Source organism: Mizuhopecten yessoensis, unplaced genomic scaffold, assembly GCF_002113885.1.
Source record: "Mizuhopecten yessoensis strain PY_sf001 unplaced genomic scaffold, ASM211388v2 scaffold4931, whole genome shotgun sequence".
NCBI classification, from domain to species: domain Eukaryota; kingdom Metazoa; phylum Mollusca; class Bivalvia; order Pectinida; family Pectinidae; genus Mizuhopecten; species Mizuhopecten yessoensis.
This window is the reverse complement of record NW_018405793.1, coordinates 100873-121061: the sequence shown is the minus strand read 5'-3', so window position 1 is coordinate 121061 and position 20189 is coordinate 100873. Positions and strand designations below refer to the sequence as shown.

The window sequence follows — 20189 nt, the reverse complement described above, 5'->3', positions numbered from 1 at the left end:
TATGCAAATATAGTTTGGTGTAAAGATTGAAGACCAGAAACAAAATATGAACACATACGGTTGGGATATTATAAGTCAAAAAACAAAACATGGACACGATTTACACTTTGAAGGGGCACATATAATTACACGGGTTTGAGTCAGAATCACAACACAAAAGAAAATACAGCACACATCACCGTCGGGAAGTCAGCCCAGCGACGCTGACTCCCGACTAAGTGGTTATGATATGGTGACCGAAGGGTTCAAGTTCTGATTCCCGCCGGATTTGTTAGATTTTAGACGATTTGTCTTTTATCATGATCTTGCCGTTAGTAGTCCACGTTTGTGTTATGTGGTTGGTTTTAAACAAGTTCCTCGCGATGTAGGCTAAACGTCCGCGATATTTTGTGAGGTCCTCATTTACAGAAATACCCTTGAATTGATCATTAGAGCGAAAACCGCGACTGGATTTTAACAGGGTAAACTTTGCGTCCACGGAACTCGGACGCGCGATGATTTGGCGTGGTTTAGCTCGATTCTGGTCCGGTTTGCCGACACGGTGAGACTGTTCCAGAGCCTGGGGAGGGAGATCGACGCCGGAGTCCTGGGCTGCCTTCAGGATGATCGCGGAGGTTTCCTCTCCCGTCTGCTCCGGGAAGCCGGAGAAGCGTACGAGGGTTCTCCTCCCGTATTGCTCGAGGTCCTCGAGCTGATGCCGAAGGTCGTCATTCTCAGCCTCGAACCTGGTCACCTTATCCAACAGAGGAGCAATCCGCTGTTGTATGGCAAGTTGTACATTCTGTTGGATGGTCTGCAGATCGTTACTCAGGTGGACGCGGACCGCCATAGCGATTCTCTGGCCGTCGATGTCAGATAATTTCGCACCCCCGGGATCGGCAGGTTGGAAACTAGCGGACTCTGAGAAACTGGGTAAGGCTAAAGTATTCGGTAGAATGCCTTGGTAGGGAATGTTGGATACCCTGCTGGAGGGTAGGAGAAATATTGGCCATCTGGGACGATAAGTCAAGTTCAAACACACTGTTGGGTAACGGGGTTGAGTTAAAAGGTAAATGTTTTAGTTTTTTAGTGTCTCTAATGATAGGAGATGGTGTTGACGAGGAGGATAACGCCCTTTTAGAAGTAAGAGGAATAGACTGGTTCACAAAAGACATGTAATCACAGGTAACGGGCGAATATCAGTTCACTTGGTAGCACACGTAGGTGCGACTCTTTCATGTACGTAAGCGTGTTCACTATCGTTCACGGTTCATTAGTCACATGGCACAATGGGCAATTTCAAAGTATCGATTTTCGTACGAATAGGCCATTTCATAGATGTAACAAACAGTTTGTACTCAAGCAGGTGATATACTCATCATTCAGTAGCAAAGTCAATACCAAACCTGGACCCCAAGTAGGAAGAAATCACATTTTTATCGGAGCTCTGTCAACACTGTCCACGTCTTTCAAGGGCAGGCCACTCTTCCAAGGTTGTAGTTCACATATATGCAATCCCACTTAGACAGAACCAAGAGCATGCAACGTATGCTTTTGCTGTAGGTTAACAAAATAAAGAGATGCACTTAAACTAATTAGTTATTTCATTTGTGTTAAAAAAGTTATATATACTTTGGAAAAATAGACAAGCACATGTAATATTTTCACAGAATATGAGAGTTTATTGTCCAATGTCTAATAATAAAATCCATATGCTTGATTTTGTATGATATACATACAATGAACAGGGCTATGTTGAACCATTTTATAAGTCAAATAACATTTTACTTCATGTTTGGAGGGTCAAAATCATATCATATTGACATATTCATTCAAATTAATCAAAGATTCTAAAGATGTAATTTTGGAGAGACCAAAAAAACCTTATCGAGGATCAACTTAAAGCCCTGAAGTAAGTGACTGGATGTTTTTTCATGACTTTCCATGCACACATTAGATGTACATTGTACTTATTGTGTGTTTACAAATGAATAAAAACTTGAAAAGGAAAATGTAACTTTTTTTTTATTTCTTACAGGAGACATATATGTAACAAGCTTGAGTGCTGATATACAAATTGTATTATAATTCAATGTTAACTCTGATAAAAATGAACTGGTTATTTGATTTAAAAATTAATTCTTCTGGTGTGGAATTTTGTATTAAACTTGTAAGGCTTTGAAGCATATTAATTTGCATACATCTGATGAAACACTCTTCTGCTGTTGATTTGTGTTAAGGTTTTGACAGTCTGGTCCCATTTTTCTTCTTTGGCATGCTGAAATTAGAAAAGATACATCAATCAAGTCATATGGACAAAATCCATGTCAAATTTGGGAATCAAACCACAGCTGTCCTGTTCAATATCTGCCAATCGGCTGGAACATTTTGATTTGAAAAGTGGAAGTGGGATGTACCATGTAAAGACTAGTTGTCTATCAGCCTCATTATCACCCAAGTGTACATGTGTATCTGCATGGACACCTTTCAAAATTGGAAAAATATCTGTATTGTTTGTAAATTAAGACAAAGAATGGCTATTACAGTTGTCTGTCATACTTCTTACTCAGAACAATTGTTCACATTCATCACTGTTATTATTTCATTTTTCCATGCATAATTTTAGACAGAACTACAATTTATTTTGTGTGGCGACACAAGATTATATTATTATCTTACATCAAAATCCATGGCAAAGGACATGTATAGGTATACATTTTTAGGCACAGAATTGGCCAATTGCTCTCTAAATCTGTCTTTTAATCATATAGACTGCAAGATCGGACCAGTGTTATTTTATCTGCGACTTTTGAAAAAGCTTCAGCTTAAATTAATTAACTCAATAAGCCTAGCCATATAACTTTTAATATCCGTTCACCAACATTTTCGCAATACAACTTTGGCTGTAATTATTTATTAATAGAGAATTCTTTATCCAGTGGATATATCCCTAGCCTAGTGAATCAGTACGTAGGAAACTGAAAACAATTTAACACTGGCCTTGTTATTCAACATTTTTTTTTTTTTTTTTTTTTTTTTTAAAATTTTTTTTTTTTTTTTTTTTTTTTATCAAAATATAAAATTAATCGTTGAGAATAATAGGGATTTGTCAACAAGCAGGTATGCCTTTGGTTTTAGGCATTCATGCATATGGCGGCCATTATTAAAAACACACTGATTAACAACCGTTTTCAGAACACAATTACTACAAAATCAGAGATATGGGTTCACTTATAACCACAGGTTGCAATAGAAAACATATCAATGAACAATTTGGTTTAGTCCGTATGTCAAAATAATCTATTTATTAGCAAGATAAGTAGATCTCGATGGCGGGTAAATGCAAGACGAGGAAGGAAGTGAAATCGCACGCTATTGCATCACGATGAATTTTGGTCTATATTCAGAGCCTTGAAAATACACTTTCTAGATCCTCAGTGCGATTGAAATCGTTTTGTGTACAACAAATCACGTAAATTCTCGCGCTTTCTCGCAGTTTCTCGCAACATCAAAGTGCACGGCACATATTTCCTATGCCGAAGAGGCAGTTGCTTTTCCCTCTTATCTAATTCCGTGGACATACAAACCAGATTTGAATTGAAATTACAAGAAATAAAACGATGAATTATAAGCAGCACATACAATTTACACAAAATAAAAGCGAAGCAACACAAGTAGCACATAAAAATTGTATACACAAACACATTTACAAGCATAATGACTAACTAAATGCATTGAAGCAGAATGGATAAAACAGCAGATATAGCAAAGGGAGGGAACTCGTCTGCACATCGCACAGTGGCAACTTTCACCATTCCAAGTTTTTATTATTTTCCTAAAATCATTAAAAGAAGTAGATAGTCTGACATGATCTGGCAGTAAGTTCCATGTAGAGGCAGCTAAAAACGAAAACTATTTGTTCCATATTTAACTGTTCTGCTTCTAGGGACTTCTAAAATTTTACTCTATCTGAAATTATAAGATGGTGTTTTTCATGAATAAAATCCTGTTAATAACAGGGGCTTTGTCCATTTGAAATTTTAAAATTTTCTATAGCTATTGTCTGAGTCTACTAAGTTGTAATTTACAAGTGTTACCTTTTTCTCTACCCTGATTTGGCACGCATAGGGTTTAAGTTTATTTACTAAACCCTGAAGGCAAAACGACCCCGATGTGCAAACCACAGTCAATCTGCACGATAGGCATGTATTTGTGTCTGCAGACAAAGCATCTTATATTCTAATCTTGTTTAAATTATCGTGAAAATTAACCGATTTTTACATATAATCGTAAGTACAGTGTCTAATGGCATATTAATTTCAAAAATACTTTATTGTTTGTAATTATATTAGTTTCAATGAAAAAAACAACCCTTTTCACATGCGAGGATCGCAGGTGTTCCACCGTGCTAAGGAGAGATCACTACGTCAAGGTGTGGAACAATATCATAAGACTCGTGGGGAAAACCCGAGGCATCATCAGTACTAGTGCACATAAAGACAACCTCAACATTTATCACAAACAAACCGTAAATGTTACGTTTCTACACTATTGCTGACTGTCTCCCAAATAAGTTAGATGAATTTAACAGCCAGAATTAATCACACAGAAAAAACGACTCAAATAATAGTATGGGGATCCAGGAGATATCTTCCACTACGTGAGGAAGCCAGACAACAAATTAGAGAAACAAGTAAACGCGATTGCCAAATCCTGTTACTACCAGATCAGGAACATCGGCTGTATTCGGCAGTTTCGTACTGCAGATGCATGCAAGATTTTGGTGCATTCACTTGTTACCTCTCGGTTGGATTATGGTAACGCCCTGCTCTTTGGTATATCTGACAAACTAACTAGTCGTCTGCAGAGGGTTCAGAACACTGCAGCACGGCTAGTTACTCGTACTCGAAAGAGAGAGCACATCACACCTGCGCTTTATTCGTTGCACTGGTTACCTGTACGATACAGGTCGCAGTACAAAATTCTGGTATACACATACAAGGCACTGAATGGAACAGCTCCTCAGTACCTACAGGAACTTGTTACCCTGTATCAGCCGTCAAGATCACTGCGGTCGGAGTCAGAATCTTTGTTGTGTGTCCCAAAATCTCGTACTGTGACCTACGGAAACAGATGCTTTGGGAGGGTTTCGGCTACGTTGTGGAATAGCTTACCATCTGCTATTAGGAAGTCGAATACCCTGGCCAAGTTCAAGAGGGACATAAAAACTCACCTCTTCACGTCTGCATTTTAGAATCTTTGCAAAGACGTCATGTAAATACCACCATTTTATTTGTTCAATTATGTGCACATTGCTTGTTAAATGTATGAAAGTGATTGCAAGCCTTTGTTGTTTGTTTTCACAATTATAACCATTACTATTATCCATATGTTGTAAAGCGCCTTAGAGTAATTTTACATATTATATAGGGCGCTATATAAATGCTGTATATTATTATTATTATTATTAACAGAAAGTACCGGGCTGCGATAAAGTAGCTTTCTGACGACGAGAGATTTTGGCAGAGGAGGCCGGGTATTAATAAGAGCGTAGCTCTCGGGCGCCGACCCGAGCGAAGCTCTTTAATGGTAACACATGCGTGCGTAAACAGAGTTGCTTCCCCTTGCTACACCTTGCCTTTAATTTATCAAAGGCTCATGAAGTGATGACGCGATCCTATTTTCGTCCGGAAGTAGACGTCCAGTGGGGAAACAGGAAGTGTATCCTTGACGCAAAGACAACTGTGTTTCAACCCATACATGAACATCTTCATATAGTGAAAACAATCTTCATGTTTTATTACTTGTTTATTGAGATAAAAACTAAAATACATTCTGAATCAAAACCGGGGCAAGTTAGGCCCATTTTTATGGTGAGCTTATGCTATACCGCAGCGTCTGTCGTCCGTCCGTCCGTCCGTCAACTTTTCCTTAAAAACGCTACCAGACCTGAACGGCCAAGTAGATTTTGACTAAATTTGGTCTGGAGCATCCTTAGGCCAAGGGAACTCAATTTTGTATAAATGGTCGCTGTGGCCCCCCTGGAGGGCAGAGGGGCGGGGCCCAATAGGGGAAATAGAGGAAAAACCTTCAAAATCCTTCTTCTACCGTAGGGATTAAGGGATTTTATTCTTCCTTGGGCAAAAGGGACTCAATTTCATATAAACAGCGAGTGTGGCCCCCTGGAGGCAGAAGGGAGGAGCCCAATAGGGGAAACATAGCAAATTCTTCAAAATCCTAATTCTTCTGTATGAATGACAGAATTTTGTCCAAATTTGGTATGAAGCATCCTTGAGTGAAGGGGAATCAAGCAGGGCCCAATAGGGGAAATAGAGGTAAAACCTTTAAAATCCGTCTTCTACCATAGGGATTAAGGGATTTTATCCTAATTTAGTCTGGAGCATCCTTGGGCCAAGGGGACTCAATATTGTATAAGCAGGGGGTGTGGTCTCCCAGGGGGTAGAAAAGGCGGGGCCCAATAGGAGAAATAGAGGTAAAGTGATTAAGGGATTTTATCCTTATTTAATCTGGAGCATCATTTGGCCAAGGGGACTCAATTTTGTATAAACGGTGGGTATGACCCCCCTAGGGGCATAGGGGTGAGGCTCTGTTTGAGATTTGTTATATCTCAAGTACTGGATGTATCTTTCTGAAATTTCATATGTACTTACAGCACCTACCATGGAGTGCTATATCTTTACTTCATACCAATAAACATATTCAGGTGAGCGATACAGGCCCTCTGGACCTCTTGTTATTTAAGTCCGTTCTGGGAAGTATGGCATCACGTCCGTTTTTGAACATTATTTTACCTTTCCTGTCGGAAGATCGGACGGCCGAACGAACATGGGGTAAGTTCGGACAGGCATTTGGGTAAGTTCGGCCCCCATTGAAATCAGCTTAATTATGCCGTCATACAGCATGCAACGTCAGATTTTACCGTCAATTTTACGACTTTTTATGTGTTACATGGGCCGAACTTGCCACGGTATCATTGCCCGAACCTATCCGGGCCCAAATTGATATTCCAATAAATTCTGATCGTACAGCAATACGGCAATGAGTGCTTGGCTTGGCTTTCATGTATATCATTCGAAGCTGTAATTGTGTTACACGTTTCACCGTAAAAAGTTGCAATTCCGTTTACAGAAAGTTCGCATAACTATAGAAGCGATATCATGATTTTCTTTCTACCCTCTCAAAAGTAATTTTCTCCTGTGTAGTAATTTTACATTAGAGTTTTCCTCGTCATTTTTTCGTGTGAAACTAAACTGCTAAGATCCTTAAAGTTGTAAATATTAGATCAAAAACAAAAATATCATGGATGGCCGAAGTTGGCCCGGTCTCCCGTATATGTAGATTTTTTGTATCATTGATGCCGATTGATGAAAAAGTATTCACAATATATTTTTGCATCAATGACGCCATTTTCTCCCAGTCAAAGCTAAAGTAGATATTTGTTCATGTGCGTAACGTATATGATGGGTCCGGTGGCGCAGTGGATAGCGCGCTCGTCTTCACCAAGATGGCCGGATTCAATCCCGGTCACCTGCACCACACGGGTTTTCTCCGGATACTCCATGGCCAGCTACCTCCTACATTAAGAATTAAATCCACTGCGTGGTTCCATTAGGGCACAAAAAGAATGATTGAGATAAGTTTGGAAAAAAACCTGATTGGTCATTGCTATAGAAAAAAAGAGCTTATTACATATTTGACGATTAGTCTAAGTAAATGTATAGAGATGTTAGTTAAAAAAATAAGAAAAAGAAAACATTGTAATACTTTGATGTAACTGAGATTGTCGTTATATCGATATGTAGCCTCAATTCCTGTTCCACCATGAAACCCTGGATTGAATTTCAAATTTTGTAACTGTCACCGATGTTTAACAGGTAATTATGCCAAATACAATTAAACAGTTTCTGTCTGTAATTAGTTATTAATCGGCACGCGTTGTGAAAAAGTGATATTGCTAAAAAAGGACTTTGAACTCGGGTTGGTTGCCTGGAAAATTATTGTTGATTTGACATAAATGCATTATCCATTGTTTCTTTTATGAGTGGTAATGCATAAATATATTACGTAAAGACTATAACCAGACTTTCACAAATATTAATAATTTCGTTCATATTCTCAACAAATTGAAATTAAAAGCTGATGAAATTTTAGATGATAAAAACAATCAATGTAAACGTTCAGTTAATGCCGCTCTTTTGAAGAGATCTCCCGGTAGACATATTAACAGAACCTGGTTGATGGCAAAATGGATCTTCAGAAAATATCCGCATTTTTACTTTTTGTGTCTGTGGAAAAACTGAAACAAAAAAGTCATGAAGCACCAACAAAGAGATAAATGCACCGGACATCAGTTCAAAGATTTTCCGGTTATTTTTTTAACTTTCCGGAAAGTTGTTATTACTTGTTATTACTAAGATTACATTTTTTATCGAGTAATTAATATATTATGTATATACTGTTTGTATTTAGTACTAATCACGACAACGCAAAACGAACGCCCCAGTACAGTCGCGTCCTTCCGTGCCGGCATTAGTCTCGTTCAACCAGACTCGCTTGATTTCTCTGTTCGGCGTAGCTTGCGCAGGCAACAAGAGTCTGGTTGAACGAGACTATGTCCTGTGACTAAGGGACATAACCGTTGGAAAATTATTCAAGATGGCGGCCGAACTTGAGAGAGCTGTGGCTCTCCGTACAACAAACAAGAATGAAGCGATTGATATACTAAATAGTTTGGGTAAGCATTTATTTACTTCAACACGCGGTTCTTCTTTGCTCAATAAGTGTCCGTTAATTAACTCGATCCTATATTTGAATTGAAAATAACTTGAAACATTTGAAAAAAAATCTCCATGCTTTCTCAAATTCGCTGAATCATATGCCGGCAAACCTGTGTTTATGTAGACTATATAGACATACCTGTTAGTCAGTACTGTACTTTTCATTGCAAATTTCACTGATAAAGCGTGACGGACCTGTTGGCATTGAACATATTTGTCAAGGCTTCACCGGAAAGTAGCAACAATATTTAGTACATGATTAGGGCCAGGAGTGTAAAAAGAATTAATAAGTATCTTGGCGCATATTGGCGACGTCATATTAATTTGATTTTTGTTTACGCTAAGATCTTATAAGGGAGGGAATATTCAAAAGTGGAATATCTCAATAGATAAAGAAGGTACTTACATGAAATATCAGTACTTTGTTATCTGTCCCCTAGCTCTAATTACACTTCGCAATCTCTTAATGGTAGTGAATTATCGTCTAGACACCAGTTTCCGCGCGTTATGTATTTCCGCGCAGACATTTTATCAAGCTTTATCTCGTAGCTACGTGACCTACTGGACACAACACAAGGACATTTTAGACGTTTGGCCATCGTCTGTAAACTGACAAAAAAAATACCGGATGTTCGTCCGGAAAACATCAGATTTAAACACTGATTAAAAAACACGCATAAATAATCAGTTTTGCTTAATGCTCTTTTTATCTTGCTCAAAATGAACCCATACCTGAAAATATGGTGATATATTTCATTCATGAACCAGTCTTTTTTGTAGTCTGACAAACGTATGAAAATGTCGTATGCAAATGAGGCCACATCTCCTCGCCGATTTTTTTCCACTTCCGAAGAGCCAAGGAGACATTCTTATATCGATAAACAGTGTTTTCAATGAAACGTAAAACTTGTAATGCAATGAACTTCTAATTTTCACCAATTTTAAACAGAAAAAAATGAGAAATAACTTGCCATCAACCAAAACTGATATAAAACTGCAGAAAAAAATTCATAACAGATTCTATATCATAACTAAATAAATATAATAAATAATTTAAAAAAATACATGAATTCGTTCAATTTGACATCTTGAAAAATAAATTAAAAAGGTGAAATTTAAAAAATGTTGTTTTGATAATTAATTTGATGATCAAAGATATATTTTTTATTCCAAACGAAGCTTTTGTTCTTGCAGGTCACTGTAGAGAATTTCTTTTTAGTGTATTCGAGTTATCTTTCTTTGAACACTAAATCAAAATAGACACACGGAAACATATGACAGCTACTTCCGACGGGAGAAATTTGCTACAAATTGTTTGTTCTGATTTTTAGCTCACCTGCCCGAAGGGCAAGTGAGCTTATGTTATAGTGCGTCATCCGTCCGTCCGGCGTCAACTTTTTGCTTTAAACAACTTCTTTTCGGTAACCAAAAGGCCTAGGAAGATGATATTTGGCCAGTAGCATGCTGGGATCAAGGGCTACCAAGTTTGTTCAAATAAATGACCTTGCCCCACTTTCAAGGTCACAGGGGTCAAATATGTTAAAATCTTCAAACAACTTCTTCTCAATAACCAAAAGGCCCAGGGTACTGATATTGGGCCTGTAGCATATTGGGATAAAGGGCTACCAAGTTTGTTCAAATGAATGACCTTGACAAACTTTCAAGGTCACATGGGTCAAATGTCGTAAAATCTTCATACAACTTCTTCTCAATAACCAAAAGGCCCAGGGGACTGATATTGAGCCTGTAGCATGCTGGGGTGAAGGACTATCAAGGTTGTTCAACTGAATGACCTTGACCAACTTTCAAGGTCACAGGGGTCAAATGTCGTAAAATCTTCAAGCAACTTCTTTTCAATAAGCAAAATGGCCAGGGTACTGTAATTGGGCCTGTAGCATGCTGGGAGGAAGGACTACCACATTAGTTCAAATGAATGACCTTGATCCACTTTCAACCTAATGTCCTTGTTCGACAATCAAGGTCAGAGGCGTCATATGTTTAAATCTTTTAATAGGTTCTTGTGAAATCTTAAGATTACAAGTGTAAGATTAATAACAGGTGAGCGATGCAGGCCCTTTGGGCCTCTTGTTTAATTTTTGATCGTTTGACATGATTTAAGATAGTTATAAGAAAGTTGGTTTGAGCACAGAAACCATGCTTGAGCACGAGAATGGTTTTCATGAATATGGACCATGGACTTTGGGATGGCTATGGTAAAATTCTGATATTTTTTACAGTTTTCAACTCGAGACATGACATGGGGCATGATCTTTTTGTAAAATCGAGGGTGCAATTGCAAAATGTCTCGCTACAACGGGCCGTAAATTTTCATCTAAAATGGAAATATATTTATCAGTTTTTAGCTCACCTGGCACGAAGTGCCAAGTGAACTTGTGCCGTGGCGCGGCGTCCGTCGTCCATCCGTCGTCGGCGTCAATATTTTACTTTAAACGACTTCTTCAAATTAACCGAAATGCCTAGGGTGTCGATATTTGGCCAGAAGCAAACTGGGATGAAGGGCTACAAAGTTTGTTAAAATTAATGACCTTGACCCATATTCAAGGTCACAGGGGTCAAATATGTTAAAAACTTCAAAACAACTTCTTCTGATTTACCAAAATTCCCAGGGAGATGATATTTGGCCAGTAGCATGCTTGGGTGAAGGGCTACCAAGTTTGTTCAATTGAATGACCTTCAATTATATTCAAGGTCACAGGGGTCAATTGTCTTTAAAAAAAAACTTTTAACAACTTCTTCTCAATAACCAAAATACCCAGGGTGATGATATTTGGCCAGTAGCATGCTGAGATGAAGGGCTACAAATTTTGTTCAAATGTATGACCTTCACCCATATTCAAGGTCACAGGGGTCAAATATGTTAAAAACTTCAAAACAACTTCTTCTGATTAACCAAAATTCCCATGGTGATGATATTTGGCCAGTAGCATGCTAGGGTAAAGGGCTATCAAATTTGTACAAATGAATGACTTTCACCTATATTCAAGGTCACAGGGGTCAAATATGTGAAAAACATTAAACAACTTCTTTTGAATAACCAAAATGCACAGGGTGATGATATTTGGTCATTAGCATGCTGAGATGAAGGGCTACAAAGTTTGTTCATGTGCATGACCTTCACCCTATTCAAGGTCACAGGGGTCAATTATGTTAAAAAATTTAAACAACTTTTTCTGAATAACCAAAATGCCCAGGGTGATGATATTTAGTCAGTAGCATACTAGGATCAAGGGCTACCAAGTTTGTTCAAATGTATGACCTTGAATCATATTCAAGGTCACAAGGAGCAAATATGTTCAAAATATTTAAACAACTTGTTCTGAATAACCAAAAGGCTCAGGATGTTGATATTTAATCAGTAGCATGCTGGGATCAAGGACTACTATGTTTGTTAAAGTGAATGACTTTGACTTATATTCAAGGTCACAGGGGTCAAATTTGTAAAATCTTAAAACGACCTCTTCTGAATAACCATGGGTCCCAGGATGTTTATACTTTGAAAGTTGCATCCTGAGATAAAAGGATATAAAATGTGTTAAACATAATGACTTTGTTCGACTTTCAATCACAGGGGTGAAATGTTTAAAAAAACAAAAAATGGGACTTTTGAATGAACTTTAATCATAAATTCTGATATTTTGCCTGTAGATTTATTTTAGATCACTTTTAAGGTTACAAGTGTGAGATTTATACCAGGTGAGCGATGCAGGCCCATTGGGCCTCTTGTTATGTTTCCATCAACAGATGTAAGTGTACCGACCCCAAAATAGGAAATACATCCCCAAAACATAGTTGAGAAACGCACATTTCTAGCAATTTAAGTGTTGTTACTAGAGGCGTCCGGATTCATTGCGGTGCACTTTTACCGCGATTATGTATGTTAGATTTTATTCACAATATATTTTTCCCGGATTTTCTATACGTCACAATATATTTTTCCAGATTTTCGATACATCACAATCTGAATATTAGTGTATGCCGCTTCAGCCGAAACGTCTGTGAGACATTCAATTTCATTGGCTGATCTCTAAACCCTCAACCAATCGGCTGTGAGGATGCAATTTGCACAAAGTATTCAAAATAAAATGGCGGAAACGCTGTAAGGAAATGAAAATTGCGATGCTCCGGCAAGCTTCAAATCAAAAGTGTGGTAACACTGCAGGTTTCCGTGTATCAACAGCTTATATATCTCATTTTGTTCATATTTTAACCCTTATCCCGCCAAGTGCAGCATATGTCGTTTTTATAAACCCGTTTCCCACTGCCAAGCGCGGCATATGTCGTTCCGCAAAACATGCCTTCCACTGCCGATCGCGGCATATGTCGATTCCGGGATTGCCGTTTTAAGTACGGAACTGCGGTGAGAAAATCACTGCTAGCTTTACTTAGAAATGATGACGTATTCGTTTATACCTTAATTTCATTGGCTGACTACGTGATACCCACAGTTTATTTATAAACTAAGCCACCATGACCGCGAGAGCATAGATTCGTTTTGTTGACAGCGCGGAAAAATGGCGGACGACAAACTGACAGAAGACGAATCGAACGACTGTAGATTATCAGCGATATATTTGACAATGACTTTTAGGGATTCGGACCTGAAGATTTACTACGTGACGCAGAAATCGTACAAGATATTGACTTTGATCAATCATATAAAGACGTGGACATTCCTGAAGACGACGACAACACAGCGTACCCGGTTTGAACAAAGATATTCCAGGTGACGGCGACCCTATTCATTTTTTTCTCTTTTCTTTTTAACGTCAATATACGGACGACTCTTACGACAGAATACTAAGTACTTTTGATTATGAAACTTGGAATTGTTTTTCAGGTGATGGTAATAAATAAACTGTTTATTAGATGTAAATCATCTTTCTAACATACAAAATACACACAAAACTCAGCTTTTCTAACCTGTAGTTCGGTAAAGGTAAGCGAGATATCCGAAATTACTTTTGATATGAAAAGAAGAAGTCTTCCTGAACAAAACACTTTATATATATTTTCTTGGATTCTAATAAGATAAAAACTTATTTTTGGTTTAATCAGATAATTAATTTTGATTAATATAGCTGTTGTTTATTTGGCAGTGGGAGGTATCCCACAAATTGTATACACAGCAGTGGTGTGTATATATATACACATGAGTGAATGGCGGGATAAGGGTTAAAATAAAGTTGTATCAAATCGAAATAATATAATCGTGGGTAAAATGTATCATGACAGCTCTAGTTGTTACATCATTTAATGTTTCCCTCCTATTGTTTTTAACAATTCGAATGATACTACGATCAGACCCGTCAGACGATTTTCTGGGCTGCCCACTTCTTGATAAATTTTTGACACTTTTCCTTTCACAGAATCGCTTCAAAAAATTCTGTATGGTTCTTGCTTTAAGTTATGATAATCCTGCAATTTTTCGAGCCAAAAGACCACTGTTAGACAGCTTGACAATGTCTTCTTTAATGGCTGGGGTCAATTCACGGCTTTTTGGAGCCATTGACGGGCAGACAACAATATAAATACATAGGAAGGGGAATAACTCTTTGAGTGTATACACAATTTCCTACATCCTACAAATTGTTCTGGCACTGGTTTTGTGAGAATACGTGTTATTTGGGCAAAGATAGAGCTGAAAACGATAGGAATACATTTTATTCACCTAATGCCGTCGCCATTATGTGCCAATACTTATAGCCAGCAGGGATTTTCCTACCATTTTTTTTCCGGGTCCAGGGTCCAATGAATTAGGAATTTTTAAATTGGGGTAAATAAAATTTCATACATTTTCCAGTTTCTGTTAATAAATTTTACTTCTTACCATGAGAAATTGCATTCTTGGTATTGTAATTTCTTATTTATTTTTCAATGCATAAGCTTAGGTCTAGCGTGCAGTATTTTTATAATTTTATTATACTATCAAATATATACGGTAGATGTAATATTTGTCTATTTCCTTTAAAACTAAAAGGAAAACTTTTATTATTATTTTAAAGTCATTTATTTACCTAAACCTATTTAACTGTAAAAAAATTGATCATTTCCGGATTCTGTGCCCGGATGTTGGTTCCCTTATTAGAAAACAAACATGGCCGACAGCATGTTTATCACACTGCTGACTTTACGGACAGATACACTTCATTTCTTTACCAAGATTCTTTTGTGAAATAAAAGATACTGAATTAGTTACAAAGAATGCTTCTTTGATGGTAGTATCCCTTTCCCGAGTTATACTCCAACTTTAAATCTTGCAAAAATGGCCATCTGATTGGGAATTTTTCAATGGCAATTGTGTATGTCCGTAGCTTAGTAGGAAAATTTAATCTGTGTCAACCAAGCAACTAATGTTCCAGGTAAAAGTACATATTTCAGGGATTGTTGCAAATTGCAACTGAATTGGAAAGAATGCAGTTGCCAGACTTGGTCCTGGAAAATCATTTACCCAGTCCACTTCCACTAGAGTTTTAATTACCTCTCATGCATACAAAAAAAATAACTTAACGAGACACTTTTAGTTGCGGTGGTAACTAAGACACTCCAAAGTAGTTTTATGCCTATTAATGTCCGCTGAAGGATACATATCCTGTATTTAAAAATAAATACGACATACATATATCACAATTTTATATATTGTATATATGACCATGCATTATATATTCCAGTGAAAAGAGATATGGACACCAACAGTGAAGAAGTACTTAGAATAAAAGAACAATCTATTCTTGAACTTGGTTCTTTGTTGGCTGAAACCAAGCAAGCTGAAGGTAAAAAAAAAAATAAAAAAAAATCACAAAACAAATGTTCTACTGTACACACTCCCAAATGTGCACTTGACCAAATACAAGACAAATAATGTACAATATGTCATAAATGTATACACATTATAAATTGGTACTATGTACTTGCTGACTCTCGCTATTTTGGAGGGAGACTCCCAATTTTGGACCCTAAAATTGAGCATTTTCAACCATTGAATATGGTTAACTATTTTTATTAGCTCACCTGGTCCTTCGCTTATGCCATACTGCAGTTTCCTTTAAAACGCTACTAGTCCTGAACGGCCATGTAGATTTTGACTAAATTTGGTCTGGAGCATCCTTAGGCCTAGGGGACTCATTATGTATAAATGGTGGGTAATAGAGGGGAAATAGAGGTCAAACATTTCAAATCCTTCCTCTACCGTAGGGATTAAGGGATTTTATCCTAATTTAGTCTGGAGCATCCTTGGGACTCAATTTTGTATAAATGGTTGGTATCCCCCCCCCCCCCCCGGGGCAGAGGGTCGGGGCCCAATAGGGGAAATAGAGGTAAAACCTTTAAAATCCTTCTCCTACTGTAGGGATTAAGGGATTTTATCCTTATTTGTTCTGTAGCATCCTTGGGCCAATAGGACTCAATTTTGTATAAATGGTGGGTGTGGCCCTCCCCTGGGCAGATATGCGGGGACCAATAGGGGAAATAGAGGTAAACCCTTGAAAATCCCTCTTTTACCATATGGATTAAGGGATTTCATCCCAATTCGGTCTGCAGTATCCTTGGGCAATAGGGAATCAATTTTGTATAAACTGTGAGTGTGCTGTGTTGACAAAGGAAAACAGTAATGGTGACGGCCTGTACGGAAGCACGTTGTCGTTAATGTCAGAGTGTTTTGCCCCAAAAACATAGGCGCACAATCTTCTGGGAAACTTCTGGAGTGTTAAATCAGTCGGTGGAAGTCTTTGAGTACGAACCACATGTAAATGATGACCTGGGAAAATATGTGTGCTGCCTTTGGATTGTTTCCATATTGCTCTCTCATTGATTCTCCGCCTCGGCATACACATGCTTATGTCAACACGCCGATGGAGTGTGTATGTAACGGTCAATCTGATTGGTTAAAAGTTTATTGGGCGAAGAACGATAACTCGGTATATCCGCTAGGTGGCAGTGAAGGGAATTATGAAAACACGAATATATCCGCCAAGGGTAAGTGGAGTGTGAACGAAGCGAACACTTGGCTAGCGGAGATGCATTATAAAGGACTACTGAAAGTATTTCACCACTTTCTAACACAAATTTTACCAGTGTATTTATATATAGCAAAGGTGTACCAAAACATACTCACATTATTGACAAAAAGTTCAACTCTATATATAATTAATTAATTAATTTGTTTTAATTTAAGTATCATACATGTATGTAAAAAAAAATAAAAAAAATTCATGTATATTGTATATTGTGTAAAGAAGTATATCAATTTTGGGGAAGTACTTTATGAAAATAATGTGAACTTTATGCTCCTGCCCTGTCATGTAGAATTGTAGGTACTAATTATTCCTTGCATGTCCATTTTCAGAGCTTGCTGGTTTGGTCAAATTCACACGACCATTCCTTGTGCTGGTAAGTAAGGCCAAGGCAGCTAAGATGGTAAGAGGACTGGTGGATTTGTTCCTGGACATGGAGGCTGGAACAGGGAAAGAGGTAAACACTAGAATCAGAATTTAAGGTAATTCTGGTCATAAGATGGGGCCGTAGAGTCAAGATTGCACCAGGTTAAAACAGGATGGCAAATTTTATTTTTAGGTCACCTGAGCTTTGCTCAAGTGACCTATTCTGATCGATTTCTGTCCGCCGTCGTGCATAAACTTTTTACATTTTCAACTTCTTCTCAAGAACCAGTGGATGGATTTTTTTCAAACTTGGTCAGAATCATCCTTGTGAGATGAGGCTACGGAAATTGTTAAATTGGGATTCCTACCCCAACCCCTGGGGCAAGGGCGTGGCCCCAAAGGGAAAATTAACCAATTTTTCAAAAATCTTCTCCTCCAGACTCGGAGGTACTTCATTCAATTTCTCTGCATGGAAAGAAAATCAGCAGTGGCTTTATGTGAATTGTCAATTTCAGGACCCCCAAGCTATTTGTTCTCCCTTGGGGAGGGGGTAAAGTTACTATAGTTTATATAGGGAAATAACACTTTTGGGTATATTTTATCCATTTTCAGCAGAAAATTACTCAAACTTAGTCAGAATCATCTTTGGTGAATGAGGGTATTACATTGTAAAATTGGGATTCCTGCCCCATCCCCAGAGGCTAGGGCGGGGCCCCAAATGGAATATTTACCAATATTTTAAAATTCTTATCCTTTGATGACATGACAAGTATCGTATTTCACTTAGTTTACTTGCTGATTTCCACATCACATCTAAACAATAAAATAAAGCTACCAGTACCTATGATTTAACTCCGGTGACCGCTAAGGCCCTTGGGCCTCTTGTTTACAAAATGTCATGCATTCAATTAAATTCTGGGCTCTGAATATGGATTTTGTAATCGCACATACATTTTTGTGTCGCCTGCGAAAAGCTGGTGACACATAGGTATTGCTATGTTGCCGTCCGCACAGAGTTTTCACATAGCTTCTTGCGCAGGCGACACATCCACTTCCGTGGAATTCTTGTTTAAGGAATGTACAATTTTGCTTTGACATTGTTGGATATCTAAAGGAGGTTGGCAGTCTACATTTTCATATCATAGATTGGAAGTTTGAGTAGCCCAGCTCAATTTTTGCCTGCTTTTAATTGTGTTGCTCTTCAAGTCAAGCCCTGAATTGACACAGTTTTGTTCACCACTCGACAGGTTGAATTGTGCAAGGAGTGTATAAACTGGGCAAAAGATGAGAAAAGAACTTTTCTACGACAAGCATTGGAGGTAAGAAAATTTCTACAACATACATTTGTATAAATGAAGGATGTGGCCCCCCTAGGTGTAGAGGGTCGTGGCTCAATAGGGGAAATTGAGATGAGTCTTTAAAATCCTTCTTCTTCTGTAGTATTGAAGGGATTTTATTAACCATAGGACTTGCAATTGGCATGAATTTGTTGACCAATTTCTGTGCAGAATTTTTCCAATGCGCATGTGTATATGACCTTAGTATCATATTACGTTGGTATGCAGAAATAGCCAATATACGATGTTTTTGGACAGTTAGCATGCAGAAATGAAAGCCTCTGCAAGTGACAAACAAACATTCCTTTCTACAAATGAACACTAGTAGGACAATGTTTAAGCATGTCAGATATTTATTTGTTTGTTGCATGTTGAGGCTTTCAAAAATTGAAGAGTGTTGAGTAGTTTTCCTTCAAAATGGCAAGCTTTAAACTAAATAGCGCACCAGACGATTTCATTATGAAAATGCGGGTTTATTCTCTCTTTATACTGCCATATCTCCTCAACCAGTTGTCGAATGAATATGAAAGTTCATATTTGCAGTCTTCATGTATTAGCTCACCTGCCCGAAGGGGCCTGAGGGGCGGGACCCAATAGGGGAAATATAGCAAATTCTTTAAAATCCAGGGGCATCACGCTGAAGTAACTATTTTTTGTGTATTTTTTTCAAATACTACATAAACATATCAAGTGAGACTCCTTATGGAAAATACCGATCGGATTTGGCTGAAGTGTTTCATAAAAATGATGAAATCTAAGATAATCATCGGTATTTCTACCTGTCTGACCAACGTTTTGTTCAGGGATTTACCTCGCATTGCACACCATTTCTTTGTAAACAAAATGACTGGCCATGTGAAGTAAGCTATAGAAAAGTGTTGTACCGTGTCAGCTACGAAGCGAAAAGTTGCCAAATGGTCAAAAGATGGCGCAAGGAGTACGTTACGGAATCATTATTACAGGTGGGAAGTATTCAAAGGAGAAAATAACTGCCATAGCAGCTAGTATGGTGCATGTATTCTTCCGGATAACAGGTTAACCTGAAATGGAATCGACAGAAATATTAGCGCTGAATACATATCTAAAACTATTAACCTGGCTAGTATCTTTGTCTGAGTTTGAACACAGATGAACTTAGTTTAATATGTCAATGGGCATGTATCAGAGAGAGTTTACTTTGTGTTTCTGTAATTATACAATGGTTTATGCGAAAGGTAGGGATAAGTGACTGGTTAGTTTGATTTTGTCATGAGGCCCTCCAAGGGATAACTGTTGTGATAGCCACGGTGTATTCTGTCGCTGTCGGTACTCGTGATCGGGGTCAAATGAGATATGTGCGCTTTTAAATTTACATAATTTATTCCTCTGGCGCAACGACGCAATATAAAAAAATAATCTCTTCGTCAGAAAGCTACATTATCGCAGCTAGATTAAAAATGTCAAAATGACGGGCCAGGATGAATAACTGAGGAAGGAGAACCTACTTCTAGTAAATAGGATCGCGTAACATTTTTAGGTCACCTGAGACAAAGTCTCAAGTGACCTATTGCGATCGCCTTTTGTCCGTCGTCGTCCGTCGTCCGTCGTGCGTCCGTAAACAATTTACATTTTCGACTTCTTCTCCAAAACCCCTGAACCAATTTCAATGAAATTTTGCAGGGACCTTCCATGGACAAAGG

General features: G+C 38.0%; 1 protein-coding gene across 1 annotated transcript in view; it reads left to right on the top strand.

The window, feature by feature from the left end:
* The first annotated feature begins 8615 nt into the window (after nt 1-8615).
* LOC110450025 (26S proteasome non-ATPase regulatory subunit 11-like) overlaps nt 8616-20189 on the top strand; it is a 61471-nt gene continuing 49897 nt past the window's right edge. The window contains exons 1-4 of the mRNA XM_021497231.1: nt 8616-8734; nt 15467-15568; nt 17140-17264; nt 18421-18492. Coding sequence (XP_021352906.1) covers nt 8656-8734; nt 15467-15568; nt 17140-17264; nt 18421-18492 — 378 coding nt within the window. The 5' untranslated portion in view covers nt 8616-8655. The remainder of the gene's footprint in view (nt 8735-15466; nt 15569-17139; nt 17265-18420; nt 18493-20189) is intronic.